This window comes from Glycine max, chromosome 16, assembly GCF_000004515.6.
Source record: "Glycine max cultivar Williams 82 chromosome 16, Glycine_max_v4.0, whole genome shotgun sequence".
In the NCBI taxonomy this organism is placed as follows: Eukaryota; Viridiplantae; Streptophyta; class Magnoliopsida; order Fabales; family Fabaceae; genus Glycine; species Glycine max.
Genome location: NC_038252.2, coordinates 34,016,610 through 34,037,279, shown reverse-complemented (window position 1 = coordinate 34,037,279; position 20,670 = coordinate 34,016,610). Strand labels below are relative to the sequence as shown.

General features: G+C 35.0%; 2 protein-coding genes across 3 annotated transcripts; one reads left to right on the top strand and one right to left on the bottom strand.

Moving 5' to 3' along the window:
* Positions 1-1,867: 1,867 nt before the first annotated feature.
* On the bottom strand, positions 1,868-7,610 carry LOC100795774 (probable leucine-rich repeat receptor-like protein kinase At1g35710). Of its 2 annotated transcripts, none has more exons than XM_014769276.2 (2): positions 6,213-7,610; positions 1,868-3,637 (listed from the first exon to the last, which is right to left on the bottom strand). In XM_014769276.2, exons 1-2 carry the CDS (start codon positions 7,537-7,539, stop codon positions 3,630-3,632), a joined length of 1,335 nt encoding a protein of 444 aa, XP_014624762.1. In that variant the 5' UTR covers positions 7,540-7,610; the 3' UTR covers positions 1,868-3,629. The 2 variants fall into 2 exon arrangements, with proteins under 2 accessions (XP_014624762.1, XP_006599541.1); XM_006599478.3 differs by having other exon boundaries at positions 1,873-3,637; positions 4,106-7,610.
* Positions 7,611-16,751: 9,141 nt separating this feature from the next.
* LOC100794708 (probable WRKY transcription factor 27) lies at positions 16,752-20,351 on the top strand. The gene is made up of 3 exons (XM_003548964.4): positions 16,752-17,774; positions 17,928-18,041; positions 18,216-20,351. Exons 1-3 carry the CDS (start codon positions 17,233-17,235, stop codon positions 18,769-18,771), a joined length of 1,212 nt encoding a protein of 403 aa, XP_003549012.2. The 5' UTR covers positions 16,752-17,232; the 3' UTR covers positions 18,772-20,351.
* The last annotated feature ends 319 nt before the right edge of the window (positions 20,352-20,670 follow it).

The window sequence follows — 20,670 nt, the reverse complement described above, 5'->3', positions numbered from 1 at the left end:
ATTTGGTGAATAGTGGACAGTAAAAATAAAAATAAATTCTAAAATTATAAATTTAATGAGGATTTGGTCGTTGTGGAAGGGTTGACCCAAGCTTTGACAACTGACAGCCGAGGTCCAGAACCAAATAGTCGGGGTTGATTATCTTATGTTGTTTCACATGACACCACTTCATCATCAAATGACGGCAGCAACTAAAAGTTGTAACTAAATAAAATTTTGAGCACTTTTACAAGTTAAATCTTTATTTAGGAACTGAAATTTAAAATTTAGAAAAATTCAAGGACTTAAAAATTAATTATTCCTTAAAATTGTGAACTTTAGATTCAAGAAGCTTGTGAAGATGCTACCTTGAATTGTGAGAGCATAAAAATAACTTTGAATTGAGAGGAATCAAAGTAAGATAATGGGGTTAGGTTGATATAAATAACTCATAGCAATTAAAGTTCAGCTGTGGAGAAGGCCTTTTATTAGTTTTATATAATTCATTCTTTTGATCCCTTACGTTAATAAGCTTTAATTCATTCAAAAAATGGCTAAATTAAACTTGAACAACAAATAGGTGTGCCAATGTAAAGAACCAATAATCGAAAATATACAGAATTGCAACCTTGAGAATGACAGAGGGAGATGCGTGGTAACCAATAATCAAGGTTTGAACAAAGAATTTAGGACGGTGGGGACGAGGGAGGCTGAAAACAGAGGCACGTGTTTATTAGAATCATTAGATTAAAATTAGATCAAAAGATAAGGATTGATGTAAGTCTCTTAGAATTTTACTACTCTAATTTGATTTTAATTGATTATGTTATTCTGTTAGGAGCAAAGTTGCATGAAATGATCTAGAGTTCAGAGATCCATAATTAATAATATTCAGTATTTCTGTTTGATCTATTCTAATTTCCCCATTTAACACATTAGTTCAGGTTCCTAGGTTCTGAATGACAAACCTTCATCTATGATTAAGTCAGGAATACATCTATCTTAACATTAGATGAGTCGTCAGAATATTAGCTCTTCACAATTATACTTGTTCAGACATCTGCCCGCTCTTAACACTCTTAAAATGATCATAACCAGTCATGTCATGAGTTCGTTAGAAATCCTGCATTCTATCCTCAGGCTATGTAACTTCAACATTTTCTTTGGGTTATATTTTGATTGATGAAAAGGAGTCAAATATAATACTTAGTTCCATTCTTTTTTTTTTAAAAAAAAAATCACTAAGTTCCATAGTTAGACTGATGAAAGGGCCATATTTGGATTGCATCAAAATGTTTTTAACTCGGTCATTAATAGTGCACTAAAAATTTTGGACACTAAAAAGGGTATTTATTTTATTAATAACTAGAGGATAGATCGTGCCTATGTAAATTTTAAATAATAAGTAAAACAATTAAAAAACAGAAGTTAAATACATTTAATAAAAAAAGTGATAGAATAAAAAAATAACAATGTAGATAAGTAGTAGAAAGTTACGTTAGGTGATAAGAAAATTTTCAAACTTTAAGAAGTAATTTTAAAGTAAAATTATCCAATGAAATGTGGATATCAAATGGGGATATTTTCTTTATTATCAGTATAGATTAATAATTAATAATTTAGATTATTATTATTATTATTATTATTATTATTATTATTATTATTATTATTATTATTATTATTATTATTATTATTATTATTATTTCTTAAAATAAAAGGCATGCATAGTTTGGAAATTGGAGTGATCTCCATATAATTTAAACATATGGGGTCAAATTATTTTGTTCTAATTATGACAAAATGGTGATGTTAGATTCATTCATTCAAAATCTGTGCCTGTATTTTTCTAAGTTTCTTTGATTCTTAAAAAATTGAAAATGAGGCCCTTATCAAAATGTTTAACTCAACAATGTCTTTGTCAAACTGAAATTTTAATTATGAGAGAAAGATACACATAAATTATTGATATAATACATGATAATATATATTTCATTACAAGCACGACGCTAATTAATAAAGCTAGTCTGCTTGAAACCATCCCAATTGACAGCGAAGAAATGTAAAGCAATCATAATGTTCAACTTATTGCCTTTTCCAAGCATTAACAAGCTTAGACATTGCAGTCATCCAAGAGGGCTAAGTGTCTTCAAGGGACTGAAATTTAAAAAAAATTAAAGAAAGAAAGAAAAGAAAACATAATGTTAGTTTTCAAAATGTGTAAATGAGAATAAATAAAAGGCATGAATAAACAACACATACAGTACTTAATGTAGGTATTTGGATATTTCATTTTTTATTCCATTTCTTTCATTGTTAAGCTTCTGAAAATATAAATGCTACTCCCCATAAAATACATATCATCTTTATTTGATTCATATTCTTGAAAGCTTATAAGAATAAAAGATATGGAGGAAATAGAGAGATAAAATATAGAGGATCTTTTCCCTTAATGTAGCTAACACTCTAACGGTAGATTCACACAACTTTTATCTTGTTTTTATTTTTCAAGATCTTGGTACACTAACTTCATCTACATTTTCAAGTATGCTTTCTTCGGACTTCAATATAAGTAAAAAAATAATTTAGCCTAAATAAAAGTAAATAATAATTAGTGTACCAAATATTTGGTGAAGGTTTAAAAAAACTCACTATACTTAATAATAATTTGATTAATGAATTGAATATAAACATAAATATTAGTACATATGATGTTCTACAATCACTTGTAAATTTTAACATTTTCTTTTATTTTTTATTGCTCACGAGAATTTTGTATTTTATTTAAATTATGAATGATTAGATACACTTACATCTCGTGGGAAACACGTATTCCATTCTTTCTCCACAGTCCAGTCCATTGCAATTATGCACAATAAGTGTAAATCTTTTTTCCCTATAGCAAATTGATGGGTAATACTTAAATGCATAATATTGACACATTAGGGGAGAGAGACACTCCAATTTTTTTTACATATTTTAAATAAATATAAAAATAAAGAAAAGGAAAAGATTTAGAAGTTAAAATAAAATAATTAACCATATGAGAATGATGGATAGTTATTAGGAAAGAGCAGGAGAAGTTTAAGAAGTGATTTAAAGATAAAGCTATTTAATGAAATGTGGATATCAAATAGAGATGTTTCCTTTATTATTAGCATAGATTAATAATTAATAATAATTTATTATTATTTCATAAAACAAAAGGCATGCATAATTTGGAAATTGGACTGATCTCCATATAATTTGAACATATGTATGTGGTCAAATTATTCTGTACTAATTATGATTATAAATTCATTCATTCAAAATATGCGCGTGCAATTTTCTAATTTCTTTTATTCTTAAAAAAAATTAAGAATGGACCCCTGTCAAAAATTTTAACTAAATAATGTGTTTGTCAAACCAAAATTTTGATTATGAGAAAGATGTACGTACGTAAATTAATGATATAATACATGATAAGTTATATTTCATTTCAATAGCACAACACTAATTAAACTAGAGTCTTTTTCAAATTATCAAAACATGGTATAAGTATCTCAATTGACAGTGAAGAAATCTAAAGCAATCATAATTTCCAACTAATTGCCTTTTCCAAGCATTAACAAGCTTAGACATTGGAGTTTTCCGATCCAAGAGGGCTAGTGTCTTCAAGGTACTGAAAAAAAAAAGGAAGGAAAGAAAGAAAATATAATCAGAATGTCAGTTTTCAAAATGTGTAACTGAAAATAAATAAAATTCTTATACATGTAAAAAAGAAATTTCTAGAAAATGAAGTAATCAGAATAATATCATCAAGTTAACGATAGAGTAAAATCTCTTATAAGAAAAACATTTATAATAATAATAGAGATCAACGATGTTTCAGGCTTATTATACATCAATAATGATAATTTTAATGATTATACAGTAACAATATAATTTTATATTATTAATTAATCTTAATATAACTTATTCAATATTTCTTCAAAATTTATTATACTAAAATAGTTAAAAATTATGAAATCTTACTGTCACAATTCCAAATTATAATATATATGGAATCTTTCATGTATATAAACTATATGAAAGCAAAAGAAACTATATATATATATATATATATATGAAAGGGCTGCAATATTATTACCTAGTTAAGCTTCAGCCATACACCTTTGACATTTTATTAGCAAATACTGCTACCTTGACATAAATATTGTCTGATAGATTGTTCAAGAACTTGAAATAGGCATGTCTCCAAGAACGCTTGAATAAGATTGAGCCAAACACCATCCAAAAGCTTATAACAAATCCAAATGTCATACTCATGTAAAATTCACGATTGAAAAGTGAAAATTCGTCATGTTGAACTTCAACATTTGGTTTTTGTGTAGGTCTCCCATCAATACAAAATTTCTCAAGTGGCTGTCCACAAAGATCAAGATTATCTTCATAACTCGAGGCATTGAAACTCTGTAACTGTGTGCTGGCTGGAATTTTTCCAGTTAGATGGTTATGTGACAAATCTAACACGCCGAGGCCATAAATTTGTGTAAGACTCGGAGGAATTGAACCAGCCAACTGGTTTCTTGACAAATCAAGAGATTCAAGTGATGTTAGCTTTCCAATTTTTGAGGGAATTTTCCCTATCAAATTGTTTCTTGATAAATTCAATGAAACCAATCCAAATAAATTCTCTATTTCCTGTGGAATTTCTCCAGAAAAGTGATTGCTTGAGAGATCAATGCTTTTTACAAGTAGTAACACTTTAGTTTTGAATATTCGTTCTGAACCTTTCCACATCAAGAGTGCATTCAAATCATATGTTTGGTTAACCCTTGTGTAAGTGGTATTGACCTGATATGAATGAAGTTGATAATCTCCTGAAGATGTTTTTCGAGTCATTGAAGTAAATTTTTTTATGCATTTAGGAATTTTCCCAGACATGTTATTTATTGAGAGATCCAAGAGTTGAATGTTACTTAGGTTACAAATTTGCAATGGTAAACTTCCATGGAAATTATTTCTTTCCAAACTTAAAAATTGCAACTCTTGTAATTCACTCCCAATCCAAGCAGGGATGAGCCCTGATAATTTGTTTTCTGCAATATCTAGCATTACTAGATTTGTGCAACTCCTCAAGGAGAAAGGTATCTCATCTGTTAAGTTGTTGTTTCTCAATAGCAATGCTTGAAGATGAAGAAGAGATCCCATGGATGTAGGTATTCTTCCTGAAAAATTATTGTGACTCAAGTCCAAATAAGATAATGACTTGAAATGGTTCCAACAGTCCGGAATTTTTCCAGAGAAACGATTATTTGAAAGGTCTAATTGGTACAAAGTTTCAACTGTACCATTTGCACATAAAAATGAAAGAGAATCTGAGAATTTATTTTTGGATAAATCAAGAAACAGGAAACCTCGAAGAAATGGTGGAATAGGGCCATCAAATTGATTTGATCCAAGAATTAGGGAATGGTAAAGATTCTTTAGTGGAAAATTTGGAATTATACCATGGAGATTATTGTGTGAAATATTCATTGAAATGGATTCTCGAAATGTTAATTTAGCCCAAAACCACTTTGGAACCATATCTTCTATTCCAGAATTTGAAATGTCAATATCCCCAAATTGATTTTGTGTCTCCAACCATTTGGGAAATACTGGACCTAGTTTGCAAGATCGCAATCCTATGTGGCTCAACTGAAACGGTGGAACCCAATTTGGACTAAATGTCAAGGCCAATAAAGAGTTGTCAGATAACTCCAAGAAGTCTAACTTAGACATGTTAGCGAAATGATAGTCAGTGAGCACACCCTTTAAGGAATTTGATTGCAAATCTAGTTCCTCAAGTTGAGGTGGAAATTTAATATCTTTAGGAATCTCTCCATTTAGCTTGTTTCCAGAAAGATATAATTCTCTTAAAGATGAGAATATTGAGAGGTCGGGTAGTGTACCATTGATTTGATTCTTGCCTAGATATAATCGTTCCAATGAATATCTAGCACATCCAGACAAGTGATGGATTATCATTGGAAACTCTTCACTCAAGCTATTATAAGACATGTCCAATGAGCGCAAAGCACATGCATTCCCAAATGATTTTGGAATTCCACCTTCCAAAATGTTTGAAGTGATTGACAAAGACTCCAACAGAGGTGGCAATTTGGTACTATCTAGAATTTTCCCATTTAATTGATTTTCTGAAAGATCCAATCTTTTCAAGGCAGAAAATATTGAAAGGTCAGGAAGCGTACCGTTGATTTGATTTCCTCTTAAGTTCAATTCTTGAAGCGAGAATCTGGCACACCCAGACAGCCACTGGAGTATCGTTGATGACGTGAAGCTGTTCCAGGTAAGATCAAGGATGGAAAGGGAACTAGAAAAATTGAATTTAGAGGGCTTCAATGAAAGGATAAAATGATCGGAAAGGCTACAATGAATTAAACTTAGTTCTCTAAGTTTTGGTAGCTTGGCAATCATTGGGAGGAAGCTATGAGAAGTGTTGAGATTAGATATGGAGTCCAAGGAAAGATGGGTTAAAGAAATGAGATTAGACAGCCAACGATCTCCATCGTCAATTTTGAGAGCACCACCATAATATGATCGGCCTCCAAGATAAAGCTTCAGCAAATTTGGAAGGTTCCCAAGTCGGGACGGTACACTTCCTCCTCCAAGATAAAGCTTCAGCAAATTTGAAAGGTTCCCAAGTCGGGACGGTACACTTCCTCCTCCAAGATAAAGCTTCAGCAAATTTGAAAGGTTCCCAAGTCGGGACGGTACACTTCCTCCAAGATAAAGCTTCTGCAAATTTGAAAGGTTCCCAAGTTGGGACGGTATACTTCCTTCAAAATAATTGTAGCTGAGATCAAGATGCTGCAACTTGGAGAGATTTCCAATTTGAGAGGGTATATTTCCTTCCAAAGTATTCCAACTGAGATAAAGATGCCGCAACTCAGAGAGATTTCCAATTTGAGAGGGTATATTTCCTTCAAATCTATTTCTGCTGAGATCAAGACGCTGCAACTGGGAGAGATTTCCAATTTGAGAGGGTATATTTCCTTCAAAATAATTGAAGCTGAGATCAAGACGCTGCAACTGGGAGAGATTTCCAAGTTGAGGTGGGATTGAACCCTCCAGATAATAATTCCCAGAAAGATTTAAGTATTTCAAATGAGAAAGAGAGCCTAACTGAGTTGGAATTTTTCCTTCAAAACCAGAATCTGACAGATCTAAATAGTTTAATTGTTGCAACTCCATTAACGACTTGGGGATCTCTCCTCTGAGGTATAAACTGTGAAGGTCGAGCATTAGAATATGGTCAGTGAGGTTGCTGCAGCGAATCCCTTCCCACCGGCAGCAATCAGCAGTGGTCCAAGAAGAGAGCATGCCATAGTCATCCACAAGTGCAGCCTTGAATAAGAGGAGTGCTTCCCTCTCCCTCTCAATGCACATTATTTCCTCTTCAGCACAAACAACCTGCAACATCATCATCATCATCATCAAACACACCATTAATATTATTATGGCTTCTATGAATTTGAAACTATCTGGATTCATGGTTGGCATTTTGGTGGTTATCATCACAAAGAAAAAGTGATTGAACAAATATACTCAATATTGGAATTAGACTGATACTGCTGAGTTTAGCACTGCCAATAGCCACATATATAATATTCAAAAGATTTCGAACGTTTGGTTGAGATCTACTGTTTGCCAACGTGTTACATGTTGTGATAAGTTTGGTTTTTTTTTTATATAATATATTTTTTGTCTATAAAAAAAGTGTTCAAAAGTGACAAGACTGACAAAATATGAAAAACATGATCGACGACTTCAAAAATAAATAAATAAATACACGAAACACGACTTTCAATTGTGAATACGAAAGTAAAAAAGCTGTTTGCCTACGTCTGCTTGAATACCTTAATAATTATTTAAATTTGGCTTTCATAAAAAAAATTGTCGGAAAGAATAGTATAATCAATCCTTTTATATGTAGAATCAATAAGTAGCTTTTTTTTGTTCTGTTATAAAATAGTTATTTGAATGTAAATATTCTAAAGCAAAGCAGACTAAAATAGAAGCTGGCAAAATTTTGTCATGACCCTAATTAAATCAATTTATCTTATAGATTAGACAACAAAAATCATTTTTAGGATATTTAATTTTTAAAATGTTGTAATATACGAATCAAATAAAAAATATCTATTCAACAAAATTTATGAAATTAGTTAAAAAAAAATACATATACAAACACACGCTATGATGGGTTCGGCATCCAACTAATGATTTCCAATCAGACCTTTCACAGATCCATGTATTAAAATATTAAAATATTTTATGAGAATGATTCTATTCTTTTGTTAAAAGTATATTACAAACCACTTAAGTAGTCTGATTCTTTCCCATATTTAGCTTGATTTTCCTTTTAAAAACAATATTAATTTCTTTTCAAGCAGAACACTTGAAAAGGTTGTTTATATCTTCGTACTACGTTGCAGTCATCGACAATCATGTATAGGTTTCAATACACACAAATACTCTACAAATTCAAAAGTTTCCTTTTTATCCACAAAGTTGCCAAAACAGAATTATGTTTCATATGTTATAGAAAAAGAAGGAGTAAATAGACACTTTGGTATGTAACTTTTGATCCTTTATGCAAATTAGTCTGATAGCAGAAAGCTCGATTCGAGACCAGCATCTCCAAAGGAAGAAGAAAAGAGATCTTAGCATAAGTCCTTTAGTCTTGTTAGTTATTAGTTACAAGCAGTTAGCGTTTTCGGTTTTTCTGGTATAACAACCAGCTTTTGCATTACCTTCTTTCTCTTCCTTTGTATAAATACTTTTCACGTAAGCTACGAAATCACGTAAGCTACGAAATATTCATGCAGTCATTTGATCACTCACGTGTGTAAACAGCGTCACCTTCTCTCTCTCTCTCCTTTATGGGCATTAAATGTTTTCACATGGTATCAGAGCTCTTTTCATAAAGAGCTCTGGTGCGCATTCATAACCAAGCTTTATTTCTTCTTTCTCTTCACGTTGTTCACTATGAACGAATCAACACCAAATATTGAGAGTTACCTCTATCTCCATCCAAGCGAGAATCAAGCAGTAGCTCTTGTATCACCAGTTTTAGATTCAAGCAACTATCACTCATGGAGCAGGTCCATGGTCACAGCACTAAGCGCCAAGAACAAAGTAGAGTTTATAAATGGGAACGCACCAGAACCTCTGAGAACTGATAGAACTTACAATGCGTGGAGTCGCTGCAATAATATGGTAGTGTCGTGGATAGTGCATTCAGTATCGGTCGCGATCAGGCAGAGCATCTTGTGGATGAACAGAGCTGAAGAAATATGGAATGACCTGAAGTCACGATATGCGCAAGGAGACCTCTTGAGAATCTCTGATCTTCAACAAGAAGCTTCTTCAATGAAACAAGGAACCCTTTCCGTCACGGAGTACTTCACTAAGCTTCGTATCATATGGGATGAAATTGAGAACTTCAGACCTGACCCCACTTGTTCCTGCACCATCAAGTGTACATGCTTAGTCCTTACCATCATTGCTCAACGGAAATTAGAAGACCGAGCCATGCAATTCCTATGAGGATTAAACGAGCAGTACAACAATGTGAGATCCCACGTGTTGCTCATGGAACCCATGCCCACCATACCAAAGATCTTCTCCTATGTAGCCCAACAAGAACGACAGCTATCAGGTATCAATTCCTTTTCAAATCTCAGTCTTGAATCAAAAGAAAATATTTCCATTAATGCCGTGAAGGTTACCTGTGAATTCTGCGGACGAATTGGTCACACCGAAAGTGTTTGTTACAAGAAACATGGGGTACCCACAAGCTATAAAGGAAGAAGCAAAACCTACAACAGAAACGGGAAAACGTGTACCCATTGTGGGAAAATAGGACACACCATTGATGTGTGTTATAAGAAGCACGGCTACCCCCCAGGATACAAGTTTGGCAACAACAAAGTAGTAAATAACATCATGGAAGGAAAAGCTGCGAGTGATCAAATGCAACGACAAGAGTCTCATGATTTGGTTCATTTTTCACCTGAGCAGTATCAAGCTTTGCTCGCCTTAATACAGCAGCCATCTTCAGGAAGCTCAATCCCTACTCAACCCCAGGTTGCATCCATATCCTCATGCTCCACTAACACCTCACCAGGTATGATTCTTTCTCTCAAAACCACAGACTCTACCTCCTGGATATTAGATTCAGGAGCCACTGACCACGTCTCATCTTCTTTGGCCAACTTTCACTCATATCATCAAGTTAATCCCATTATGGTTAAGTTACCAAATGGACACGAAGTTCATGCTACCCACTCAGGAACAGTACACCTCACCTCTTCCATTATATTGAACGATGTTCTATACATACCTTCTTTTAGCTTTAATCTCATATCCATATCCAAACTTATTTCCACAAACAGCTATGAATTAATCTTCTCCTCTAATACTTGTGTTTTGCAGGATACCAACACCAAAGCAAAGATTGGTACAGTTGAAGTAAGTCATGGGCTTTACCAGTTCACCATAAAACCATCACACTCACGAACCATATGCTCCACCATTATCCACCCAAAATGTAATGTCATCCCTATAGATTTATGGCATTTTCGTATGGGTCATCCCTCTATAGAAAGACTGCAAGTCATGCAAGCTTATTACCCTTCTTTGCATAATAACAATAAGAATTTTGTATGTAATACGTGTCACTATGCAAAGCATAAACGATCATCTTTTTCATCAAGCACTTCACATGCATTAAGCATTTTTGATCTCATACATATAGATATATGGGGACCCTGTTCAAAAGTTTCTATGCATGGGCATCATTATTTTTTAACCATTGTGGACGATCATTCTCACTTTACATGGGTTTATCTAATGAAAACAAAAGCTGAGACTCGAGAACTCATTATCACCTTCGTTACATATGTTCAAACGCAATTTAATAAAACCATTAAAATCATACGTAGTGATAATGGTGCTGAGTTTCTTATGAATGATTTTTATGCTCAAAGGGGAATCATACATCAAACTACTTGTATAGAGACCCCTGAGCAAAACGGCATCGTTGAACGAAAGCACCAACACCTCTTGCATGTTACTCGATCTCTATTATTTCAAGCAAATATTCCTCTTAATTTTTGGTGTTTTGCATTACTTCATGCAACATATTTGATTAACCGCATCCCTACTCCTTTCCTCCATAACAAATCCCCCTATGAACAGCTATATACACGTCCCTGTGATATCTCGAACCTTCGGGTTTTTGGTTGCCTATGCTACATAAGCACTCTCAAATCTCACAGACAAAAGCTCGACCACTGTGCCCACCCATGCATTTTTATAGGATTCAAACCAAACACCAAAGGGTACTTAGTATATGATCTCCATTCCCATAGCATAACCACATCCCGTAACGTTGTCTTCTATGAAGATCACTTTCCTCTCTTCCCAGATACTCCAGAATCATCCCCCTCTTCTACTTCTATATCACCTCTCTCATTTTCCAATAATCCCGACAGCCTTGAACACCCCACTCCACCCAATGACAATCTCTCCTCCCCACATATGCCTTCCCCTTCTCTACGACGTTCCACGAGACTAAAAAAGGCACCCACTTATCTCCAAGATTATCACCATGCACTCACTTCACAAGTTGATACCAATACGCATGGAGTTAGGTATCCTCTACACTCTGTTCTATCCTACTCTAGGCTTTCACCTTCCCATAAACACTTCGTGATGTCAATCTCGATACACACTGAACCTAAATCTTATAATGAGGCTTCCCAATTTGACTGTTGGATTAAGGCTATGCAGACAGAAATACAAGCTCTGCAACAAAATCAAACATGGACCCTTACACCACTACCACCACACAAGACAGCCATCGAGTGTCGTTGGGTCTATAAGATCAAATATAAAGCAGATGGTACTGTTGAACGATACAAGGCACGTCTCGTACCAAAGGATACACACAACTCGAAGGATTGGATTTTCTTGATACATTTTCTCCCGTGGCTAAGCTCACCACTGTGAGAATGCTTCTTGCTCTTGCTGCCCTTCACAATTGGCATCTCCGGCAACTCGACGTCAATAACGCATTTTTTCACGGCGACCTTGACGAAGAGGTATACATGACTCTTCCCCCAGGTCTCCATGTGCATGATCGCAATCTAGTTTGCCGCCTTCAACGTTCATTATATGGTTTGAAACAAGCTAGCCGTCAATGGTTCACACGGCTCTCTTCTTTCCTCATCTCTCATGACTTCCGCCAATCTGCAACAGACCATTCTCTTTTTCTCCACTTCAATAACAGTGATATCACTGCCGTTCTCGTTTACGTTGATGACATAATCATAGCAGGTAACAATCTCGACACCATCACGCATATCACAAACCTTCTTGATATAGCTTTCAGCATCAAGGACCTTGGCACCTTGAAGTTCTTTCTCGGTCTTGAAGTTGCTCGCAATAACAAGGGCATTCACTTATCTCAACGTAAGTACGTCTTGGATATATTATCCAACTCAGGCATGCTTGCCTCACGACCCGCTTCAACTCCCATGGACTACTCCACCCGATTAACAGCCTCGCTAGGCACCCCTCTATCAGAAGCGTCTTCCTCCTCATATCGCCGGTTGATTGGTAGACTCATTTATCTCACCAACACTCGTCCTGATATCACTCATGCTGTTCAACAACTCAGCCAATATATGGCTCACCCTACTTCAGCTCACTCACAAGCAGCATTCCGTGTCTTGTGATACCTCAAAGGCTCACCGGGTTCAAGCATCTTTCTCGCTGCCAACGGCCCTCTGCAACTTAAGGCTTTCAATGACTCCGATTGGGCCGGTTGCCGCGATACAAGGCGTTCTATCACGGGCTTCTCGGTATATCTCGGCTCATCCCTTATCTCTTGGCGTTCGAAGAAACAACCTACTGTTTCGAGAAGCTCTCAGAAGCGGAATATCGAGCTTGCATTCTTCAACGTGTGAGCTTCAGTGGCTCACGTACCTTCTGCAAGACTTTCGGGTCTCCTTCATTCAGCCGGCAACGCTGTACTGTGATAATAAGTCCGCCATTCAAATAGCTTGTAACCCCGTCTTCCACGAACGGACCAAACATATAGAAATTGACTATCATATCGTGCGTGATAAGGTGAATCAAGGTTGCCTCAAACTGCTTCCTATCTCCTCGCAACTGCAGCTAGCTGACATTTTTACGAAGCCACTCTCCCCCTCTTTGTTTCAAGGTCTCTGTTCCAAGCTGGGAATGTTGAATATTCATTTCCAGCTTGAGGGGGGCTCTTAGCATAAGTCCGTTAGTCTTGTTAGTTATTAGTTACAAGCAGTTAGCATTTTCGGTTTTTCTGGTATAACAACCAGCTTTTGCATTACCTTCTTTCTCTTCCTTTGTATAAATACTTTTCACGTAAGCTACGAAATATTCATGCAGTCATTTGATCACTCACGTGTGTAAACAGCGTCACCTTCTCTCTCTCTCTCTCTCCTTTATGGGCATTAAATGTTTTCACAAGAGAAGAAGACACAGAAGGAAAGGAAGCTTGTATTTTGTTCATATCTCATCATTTTACAATTGCTTTATTTATATTAGTTTCCTAATAACAGAATTTGTCCCTCAAGGTATATTTTCTAAATCATTGGCTAATTCCATTTATGGTTATGGTGTCCCTGTTGCCACCAATCTGCAATTGTGCATTTCATTTGGCCCATCCTGGTCAGCTTCCTTTCTCACAATAAGCTTCATATGTAATCTATGAGGTAAGAGGGCCTGCCTTGTGGTGACCCTCTTGGATTTTCCTGCGAACTGTACCTCTGTGTGTCCTGTGAATGCACCCCTGTTTCATGCTCTTTGTCTCCTGCTGCTGTATGCTTTGGTATTATAATTCATATTTTTGCATCCGTTATGCAAATAAGTGTCTATCGTTAAAATCTAACTTCCACTGTTAAAATAATAGCCTCCCTATCTTTGTCCTCCCTCACTTCAATTCAATAATAAGGTGCAGGGTGAACGGCAAGGGGGCGGCACGGGTGGCGGAGAATGGTGACTACGTGGCGGTGAGGGAGCTGAAGGAGGTCAAGAAGGTGTTTTGGATTGAGACCAAGAGAGTGTGGGACATTGCGATGCCCATCGTTTTCAACATATGGTGTCAGTTCGGTGTCAACTCCGTCACCAGCATGTTCGTTGGACACCTCGGCCACATTCAGCTCTCTGCTATCTCTCTCATTAACTCCGTCATTGACACTTTTGCCTTTGGTTTCATGGTTAGTGCCTTTGTATTGCTTTTTAGATGTTGTTCTGATTAGAATTTAAGTTTATTTTGATAATTACATTATAAGTGTTTACATTAAAGGCCAGCTTCGGATCTCAAGATGAAAATTCAATTCTGTTCCGAGAACAGCTTGAAAAATTTCCATATAAGTTTCTTCCTTGTTTTAATCTTATGGACTTTACTTGGTTCTAGCTAAATACAAAGGGGGTTCCTTTGTTCTCACAGTCCCTAATTGAATTTTCCTTCATCTTACTAGATTTTTTGAATTTTAATGATTTTAATTTTCTTAAAATCATAATTCATAAGCAAGATCAAGAGAATCTAACTCGGTTGATTGAATAATGTGCTTGAGTTGTTGTGAATTCCCTAGTACGTAACTGAGTTCAATTTCTACAGATAAAAGAAAAAAATCATAAGCAAGAACGAAGCCTTGTGCTGTGTATTTCTCAGAGGATATTGCAGGAAAGCTTGCTTAGAGAATAGAAACCAACTGGTTTCACTAGTATAAAGTGAAGGGAGTACACTTTAATGATATACGATATATAACTATTAATTAAAAAATGGCCAATTAAGATTTGAGCTAATTTTAGAATTTGTCATACATGTATTTGATTTCATTACCATTTTAAAATGTTACATAGGTATGTAGTTTGTGAGTGTATTTGCATGTCTTCATTTTAAAGAAGACAAATTCAATAGGGAAGCTGTAGAAATTGTAATTGTTAGTTGCCTGTTGTTTTTTTAAAAGAAACACAAAATCTAACGATACTCTATAAAAACTGTAGCTTGGGATCGATGGGGAGTGCAACTGAGACACTCTGTGGACAAGATTTCGAAGCTGGGCAGGTTAATATGCTTGGTGTTTATATGCAACGCTCATGGGTGATATTATCCCTGACCAGTATCTTGCTCTTGCCTATATACATTTTTTGCCGCTACAATTTTGAAGCTTCTTGGTCAACAGGAAGATATAGCTGATCCTGCAGGGAGTTTCTCCATTTTAGTAATTCCACAATTTCTTTCACTTCCCTTCAATTTTCCAACGCAAAAGTTCCTTCAAGCTCAGAGCAAGGTTAACGTTATTGGATGGACTGGGTTGGTGGCTTTAATTCTGCACATTGGGATACTCTGGTTCTTAATTTATGTGTTAGATTTTGGCTTAGATGGTGCAACTTTGGCATTTGATATCACGAGTTGGGGATCACAGTGGCTCAACTTGTTTATGTTGTGATCTGGTATAAGGATGGATGGAATGGATTGTCATGGCTGGCTTTAAGGATATTTGAGCCTTTGTTAGGCTCTCCCAAGGGACCGAGAATGCCGATAAATGAAAAATCAGAAATCAAAATATCTATTTACTCGAAAAAAAAGCATAAAACAATAATAATTTGACTGTCCAATGCTAACTATTTGTTGTGTGTAACAATACTTTGATTTCGTTCTTACATTTATAATATTTTTATTTTATTTTTCAGTTTTTTTAATTTCCAAAATGTTTTTTTAATTTTTCAACCTGATTATTTTTATTTGTTGGCTTTTTTAATTACTCATTTTTCTGATTTGCGTAACTTGTCTTTTTAATTATGTTTAATTGTAAATTAGACTAAAACCTAATCTAGGCCCCTTAGTCCCGAGCATATAAGTATAACTGTGTAATACTCAAACAAAATTTTATCATCTTACATATATTTATAGAAAAGATAGATAATAGCATGAAAAATACATGTAATCTCTAAAAAAAATTATTAATCTTTTATTCATAGTTAATTTTTTATTCATAATTAAATATCAAACGCAACATATTGCTGATTGTGATACTTATATTACTTTATATCATCATTGGTTAGCAACTACTACTATAAGATAATATTAATAAAAGAAAATTACCAAGTATATGAATTCAAACTAGTTTACCTCACGTCCTCACACGTCATTGAACTCTTAAACTTTTTTGTAATTGTTTGGTGATGATGCAAAATTAAAATCTTCCAGCCGTAATGCAAATTTTAATATAAAATTTGTTACCGTTACCGACTTAAAAATTAAAATACACATTTTTTAGGACATTATATAACCAAACTTTAAGGGGAATTAAAGATTCTTCCATGTTTAGACATAATCTCATTTATGGTGTAAAAGTAATATAATATGAAATTCCTGTTTACATGGATGAACGAAAATAAAAAGGCTTAGTAGTAATAGTAGTAGTAAGTTTTATTCATAAAACACGAAACGCAGCATAGGGGTAGAGTGTGCCCCAGTTTGTAGGGCAAGCCATGCAGAAACATGGCAGTGACAGTGGACTGAGCAATTTTCAAAGCTTGCCACTGCAACACTGCTATACGTTTCCTAGATTACGCGAACTAACCAATCAGAACACGAGTATGGTTCAGGCAACATGCTTGTGGGGGCTAAGTCTAACACAACAAAACAAAGGCAACTAAGTAAGGAAGCATCGGAATCATCGTCCTTATTACGTTGCTGCCACCTTAGGTAGGGTTCCTCTTTGACATAATAACATAGTCAATCAAAAAGGCAACCAAAGTGCTTTTGTCCTTTTTTAGTTTCAGAAGATTAAAATCTCTCAAACAATAAACTCCTAAATCCAAGAGATGGAATTAAATATATCAAAACAAAATACTCTCACTAGAAGTTCATTTTTCCCTGGATAAATAATTAAGAATTACCCAACTGAGTCAGTGCTCCACCACAACATCACTCTCTCTCTCTCTCTAACAAGTTTTTTGGTTCATCCAAAAAGTCAGCGCCATCCTTTGTGCCTCTAATCTCACCCTCTGTCTCAGTCTTAATTTGCTCTCTACCAGTTGTCTCCATCGGGCATAACAGAAACTGAAGCACCACCAATTACAACTGAGATTTCTTCTGCAAGAATTTCTAGATATATATACCCGCAAACCAATTATTCTCTCTGAAAAATGACTCATGAGGATTGGGATCTCTTTGCCTTAGTTAGAAGTTGCAAAGCTGCTACCTTTACTGCCACCACAAACACAGAAACCCCACCCACCACCACCCCCAACACTACCTCTTGCTTGGATTTGAGCCAAGAAAATGGCTCATTATTCTCTTTTCCCAGTCTTGTGCAACCAACAACAAATGGGTTCCAAGAGCTTCAACATCAACAATTAGTAATAAACTTCAACCCCACCAACACCACCAGCACCACTACTAGCACTAGCACTATCACTAGTGATCTTGGCATCAATCCCAACTCCACTTTGTCTGAGGTTGTGGGATTCATTGGACAACAGCAAGGTTACCACCACCATCTCCTTCCTGCTCCCACAAATCACACCTCCATTGGAACACCCACCACTACTGGTTTTGACAGATTCCAACACCACCAACAACAGCAACTCCAAAGCCCAGAACAAAACCAACCACCCCCTCAAGCACCCCAAACAAGTCCCATCCTTTCACCAACCACACAACCGCAAACACCCAGATCAAGAAAAAGGTAAATAATCACTTCAATTCCCATTTACAAACACACTTTAATCAACTCATTACATTAACAAAAAAAAAAAAAAAACTCGAACTTTTTCCGATACATAAAACCCCAAAACATAAAATCACTACATTTTACATCAATTTCCATTTTTTTCTACAGAAAAAGCCAACAGAAGAAAATGGTGTGCCATGTAACCGCAGACAACCTGTCATCAGACTTGTGGGCATGGCGAAAATATGGACAAAAACCCATCAAAGGCTCTCCATATCCAAGGTAAATAAATAAACCAAACACACACACACATATATATGCAAAACATTCTCTCATAGTCTCATCACCTTCACAGTAACATATCCATAACATTACACTTTTGAATTTCACTCTCATCACGAGAAATTCATTCAGCATACTAAATCCACAACATTACTTTGAACTGTTATTCTATAGGAACTATTACAGATGCAGTAGCTGCAAAGGCTGCGTCGCGAGAAAGCAAGTAGAACGAAGCACCACCGAACCCAACACGTTCATCGTGACCTACACCGGCGACCACAAACACGCGAAACCTGTTCACCGGAACTCCCTCGCGGGAAGCACCAGAACCAAGCCATCCACGACCCGTTTATCCGAACCCAATGAATCCGTGTCTTGCCCAAAAAAAGAAAACGCATGTTCTTCAAATTCCGAGCTTTCTCCAATGTTGTCAGTTTCTGACACGCTGGAAAACGAGGAAACGGTCTCGGCCAGCGAACCCGATTGCCCTGACATGGAAATTGAGCCCTCTGATAACGACGACGTTTTGATACCTAACACGGGTGCCATGTCCGACGCTGTTCTCTTGGGCTTGACCAATGTTGAACGCGACGGCGTTTCGACGTCAGAAAAACACTTCCGGGTCGGGACAGTCTTATCCGGAACCCGACCCGATTTCCAACCCGGTTTAGATTCTTCAGCTCTTCGCCGCACAAAACTCGCCGACCTTCATGATGATTGTAATTTGTAAGTTCTATTTTTCTTTTATAGATATAATTATAGTTTTAGTTTCTAATTACAGTATGTATAAATATTAATGTTTATATTCTATTTTTATTATTAGACCCCAACCTTATATTAATGAGATAATGATATTTTTTTAAATATAAATTATCATATATAATAAATTTATTCAATTTTATAATAATTATCTAAAAATATATTTATCTTAATATTCTAATAGTTGATAGTGCATAGAAATTAAATTAAATTAAATGCAATCTTTATTACATTAATTATTTAATAAATTTTTAAGTATCTATCATATATATTTGATAGTAGGAATTCATTTCTATTATGGTATGTCGTTCGATACTAAAATAGCGTTTCTCAAAAAAATCATTATCGACATGGCACCAAGTACAATGCCAAAAGTACCAAATTTATTAGCCATGCAATATAAAGTTTGAGGGGCTGTAAATTTTATTTATAGTATATTTTCTTATAAGTGACACTGATAAATAAAATAATTAATTTATTACTATATTTATATTTTTAATAGAGAAAAAAAAAAGTCATGCTTAGAAGAAAATGTAAGAATTATTTTATAAAAAAAACTTTTGAAAATGTATATGAAATCTCAAATTTTGGAATACACAAGTGGGGTGTGTCATGTGGACGTGGACCAAATGGAAAGAAAGTTTCAGAATCTTCCCGTCTCCGGCTGTGATGCCTTTATCACGAGATAGAAACTCTGATTTTATTTTATTGTTTATTTTTGTTTTATGTAGTATTTAATTTGTCTCTTACCCTACTAGTAGTTGACATTTTTTATTCTTAGGAGGATGAGCAGGTCAACTATATTTATTGTGTGTTTTCATTATTTCAATTATTGAGCAAATAATTAAATTAATGTCGCCATTTAATGTGGGAAAAGAAACATCTATATTCATGGATTTAGTATTGTTTTGGGCAAGTAATTAATTGGGGCTGAGTGATACACGAAGGTGTGGTTGTTTAATGGTCATTGTAGTATGATGTAAAATGGGTGATGCATGTTGTTTAAATCTAAAACTTTTGTAATGTGGTCAAATTGTCAAACTAATTTAAAAGGGGAATCTGATCTAGGAGTGATCTGGCGTTGGAGTTTGAAGTGGTCTTACAAAGTCATGTTTTGGCAATTGAATTCAACTGTGCTGGTTGGTTATTGGCGTCTGTTTCTTATATACTTTAAACGAAAACTATTAAAGGATTTTTTATAAGATATTTTCATTCACGCAATATTTTGTATTATAAAAAATACATTTGATCAATCCAGATAATGCATAAAGACTATCATGCCAAACTAAGATGGAAGCATGTGCATAAAGAAGCAGTTTTATATGGTTATAAAACAAGCTGGGAAGCTTTCAAATGATTCATGCTGTGATCTACTAGTACTTGAGCTTAAGAAAGACAAACGACACTGCATCCTCTCACATGGACGCACTACATCAATTATGAAGCATTCCAGCATATGTTAAAAACACTTGACTATTCCACGTTAATTAATATCTTTTCAAAACAACCAATTAAGTTTTTTTTTTTATATAATCATAACAACATTGATGTGAAATAATTAGTAACTTTACAACTACTACTATTGATTAAGTTTGAATAAAAAAGGGGTTGGAAATAAGATTAGTTTAATTTAAAACTAAAATATGATGTTGCAAAATGATAGTTAGGTGTGTAAGCATCATTACATAAAAACAAAAACGTGAAAACTCAAACTTTTTCCCGTACATAAAACAATACATTTTACACCAAATTTATTTATTTTCTATAAAAAAGCCAAGAGAAGAAAAATATGTCATGTAACCCAAACAACCTCTTAGTCATGAACTTGTGGGCATGGCAAAAATATGGAGAAAACCCAATCAAAGGCTCT

Excerpts from the sequence above, each read along its gene's own strand:
- LOC100795774 (XM_006599478.3), bottom strand. The coding sequence starts at position 7,539 with ATGATAACCACCAAAATGCCAACCATGAATCCAGATAGTTTCAAATTC.
- LOC100794708 (XM_003548964.4), top strand. The coding sequence starts at position 17,233 with ATGACTCATGAGGATTGGGATCTCTTTGCCTTAGTTAGAAGTTGCAAA. Across the intron at positions 17,775-17,927 it reads ACACCCAGATCAAGAAAAAG|AAAAAGCCAACAGAAGAAAA; the intron begins GTAAATAATCAC and ends TTTTTTCTACAG. Across the intron at positions 18,042-18,215 it reads AAAGGCTCTCCATATCCAAG|GAACTATTACAGATGCAGTA; the intron begins GTAAATAAATAA and ends GTTATTCTATAG.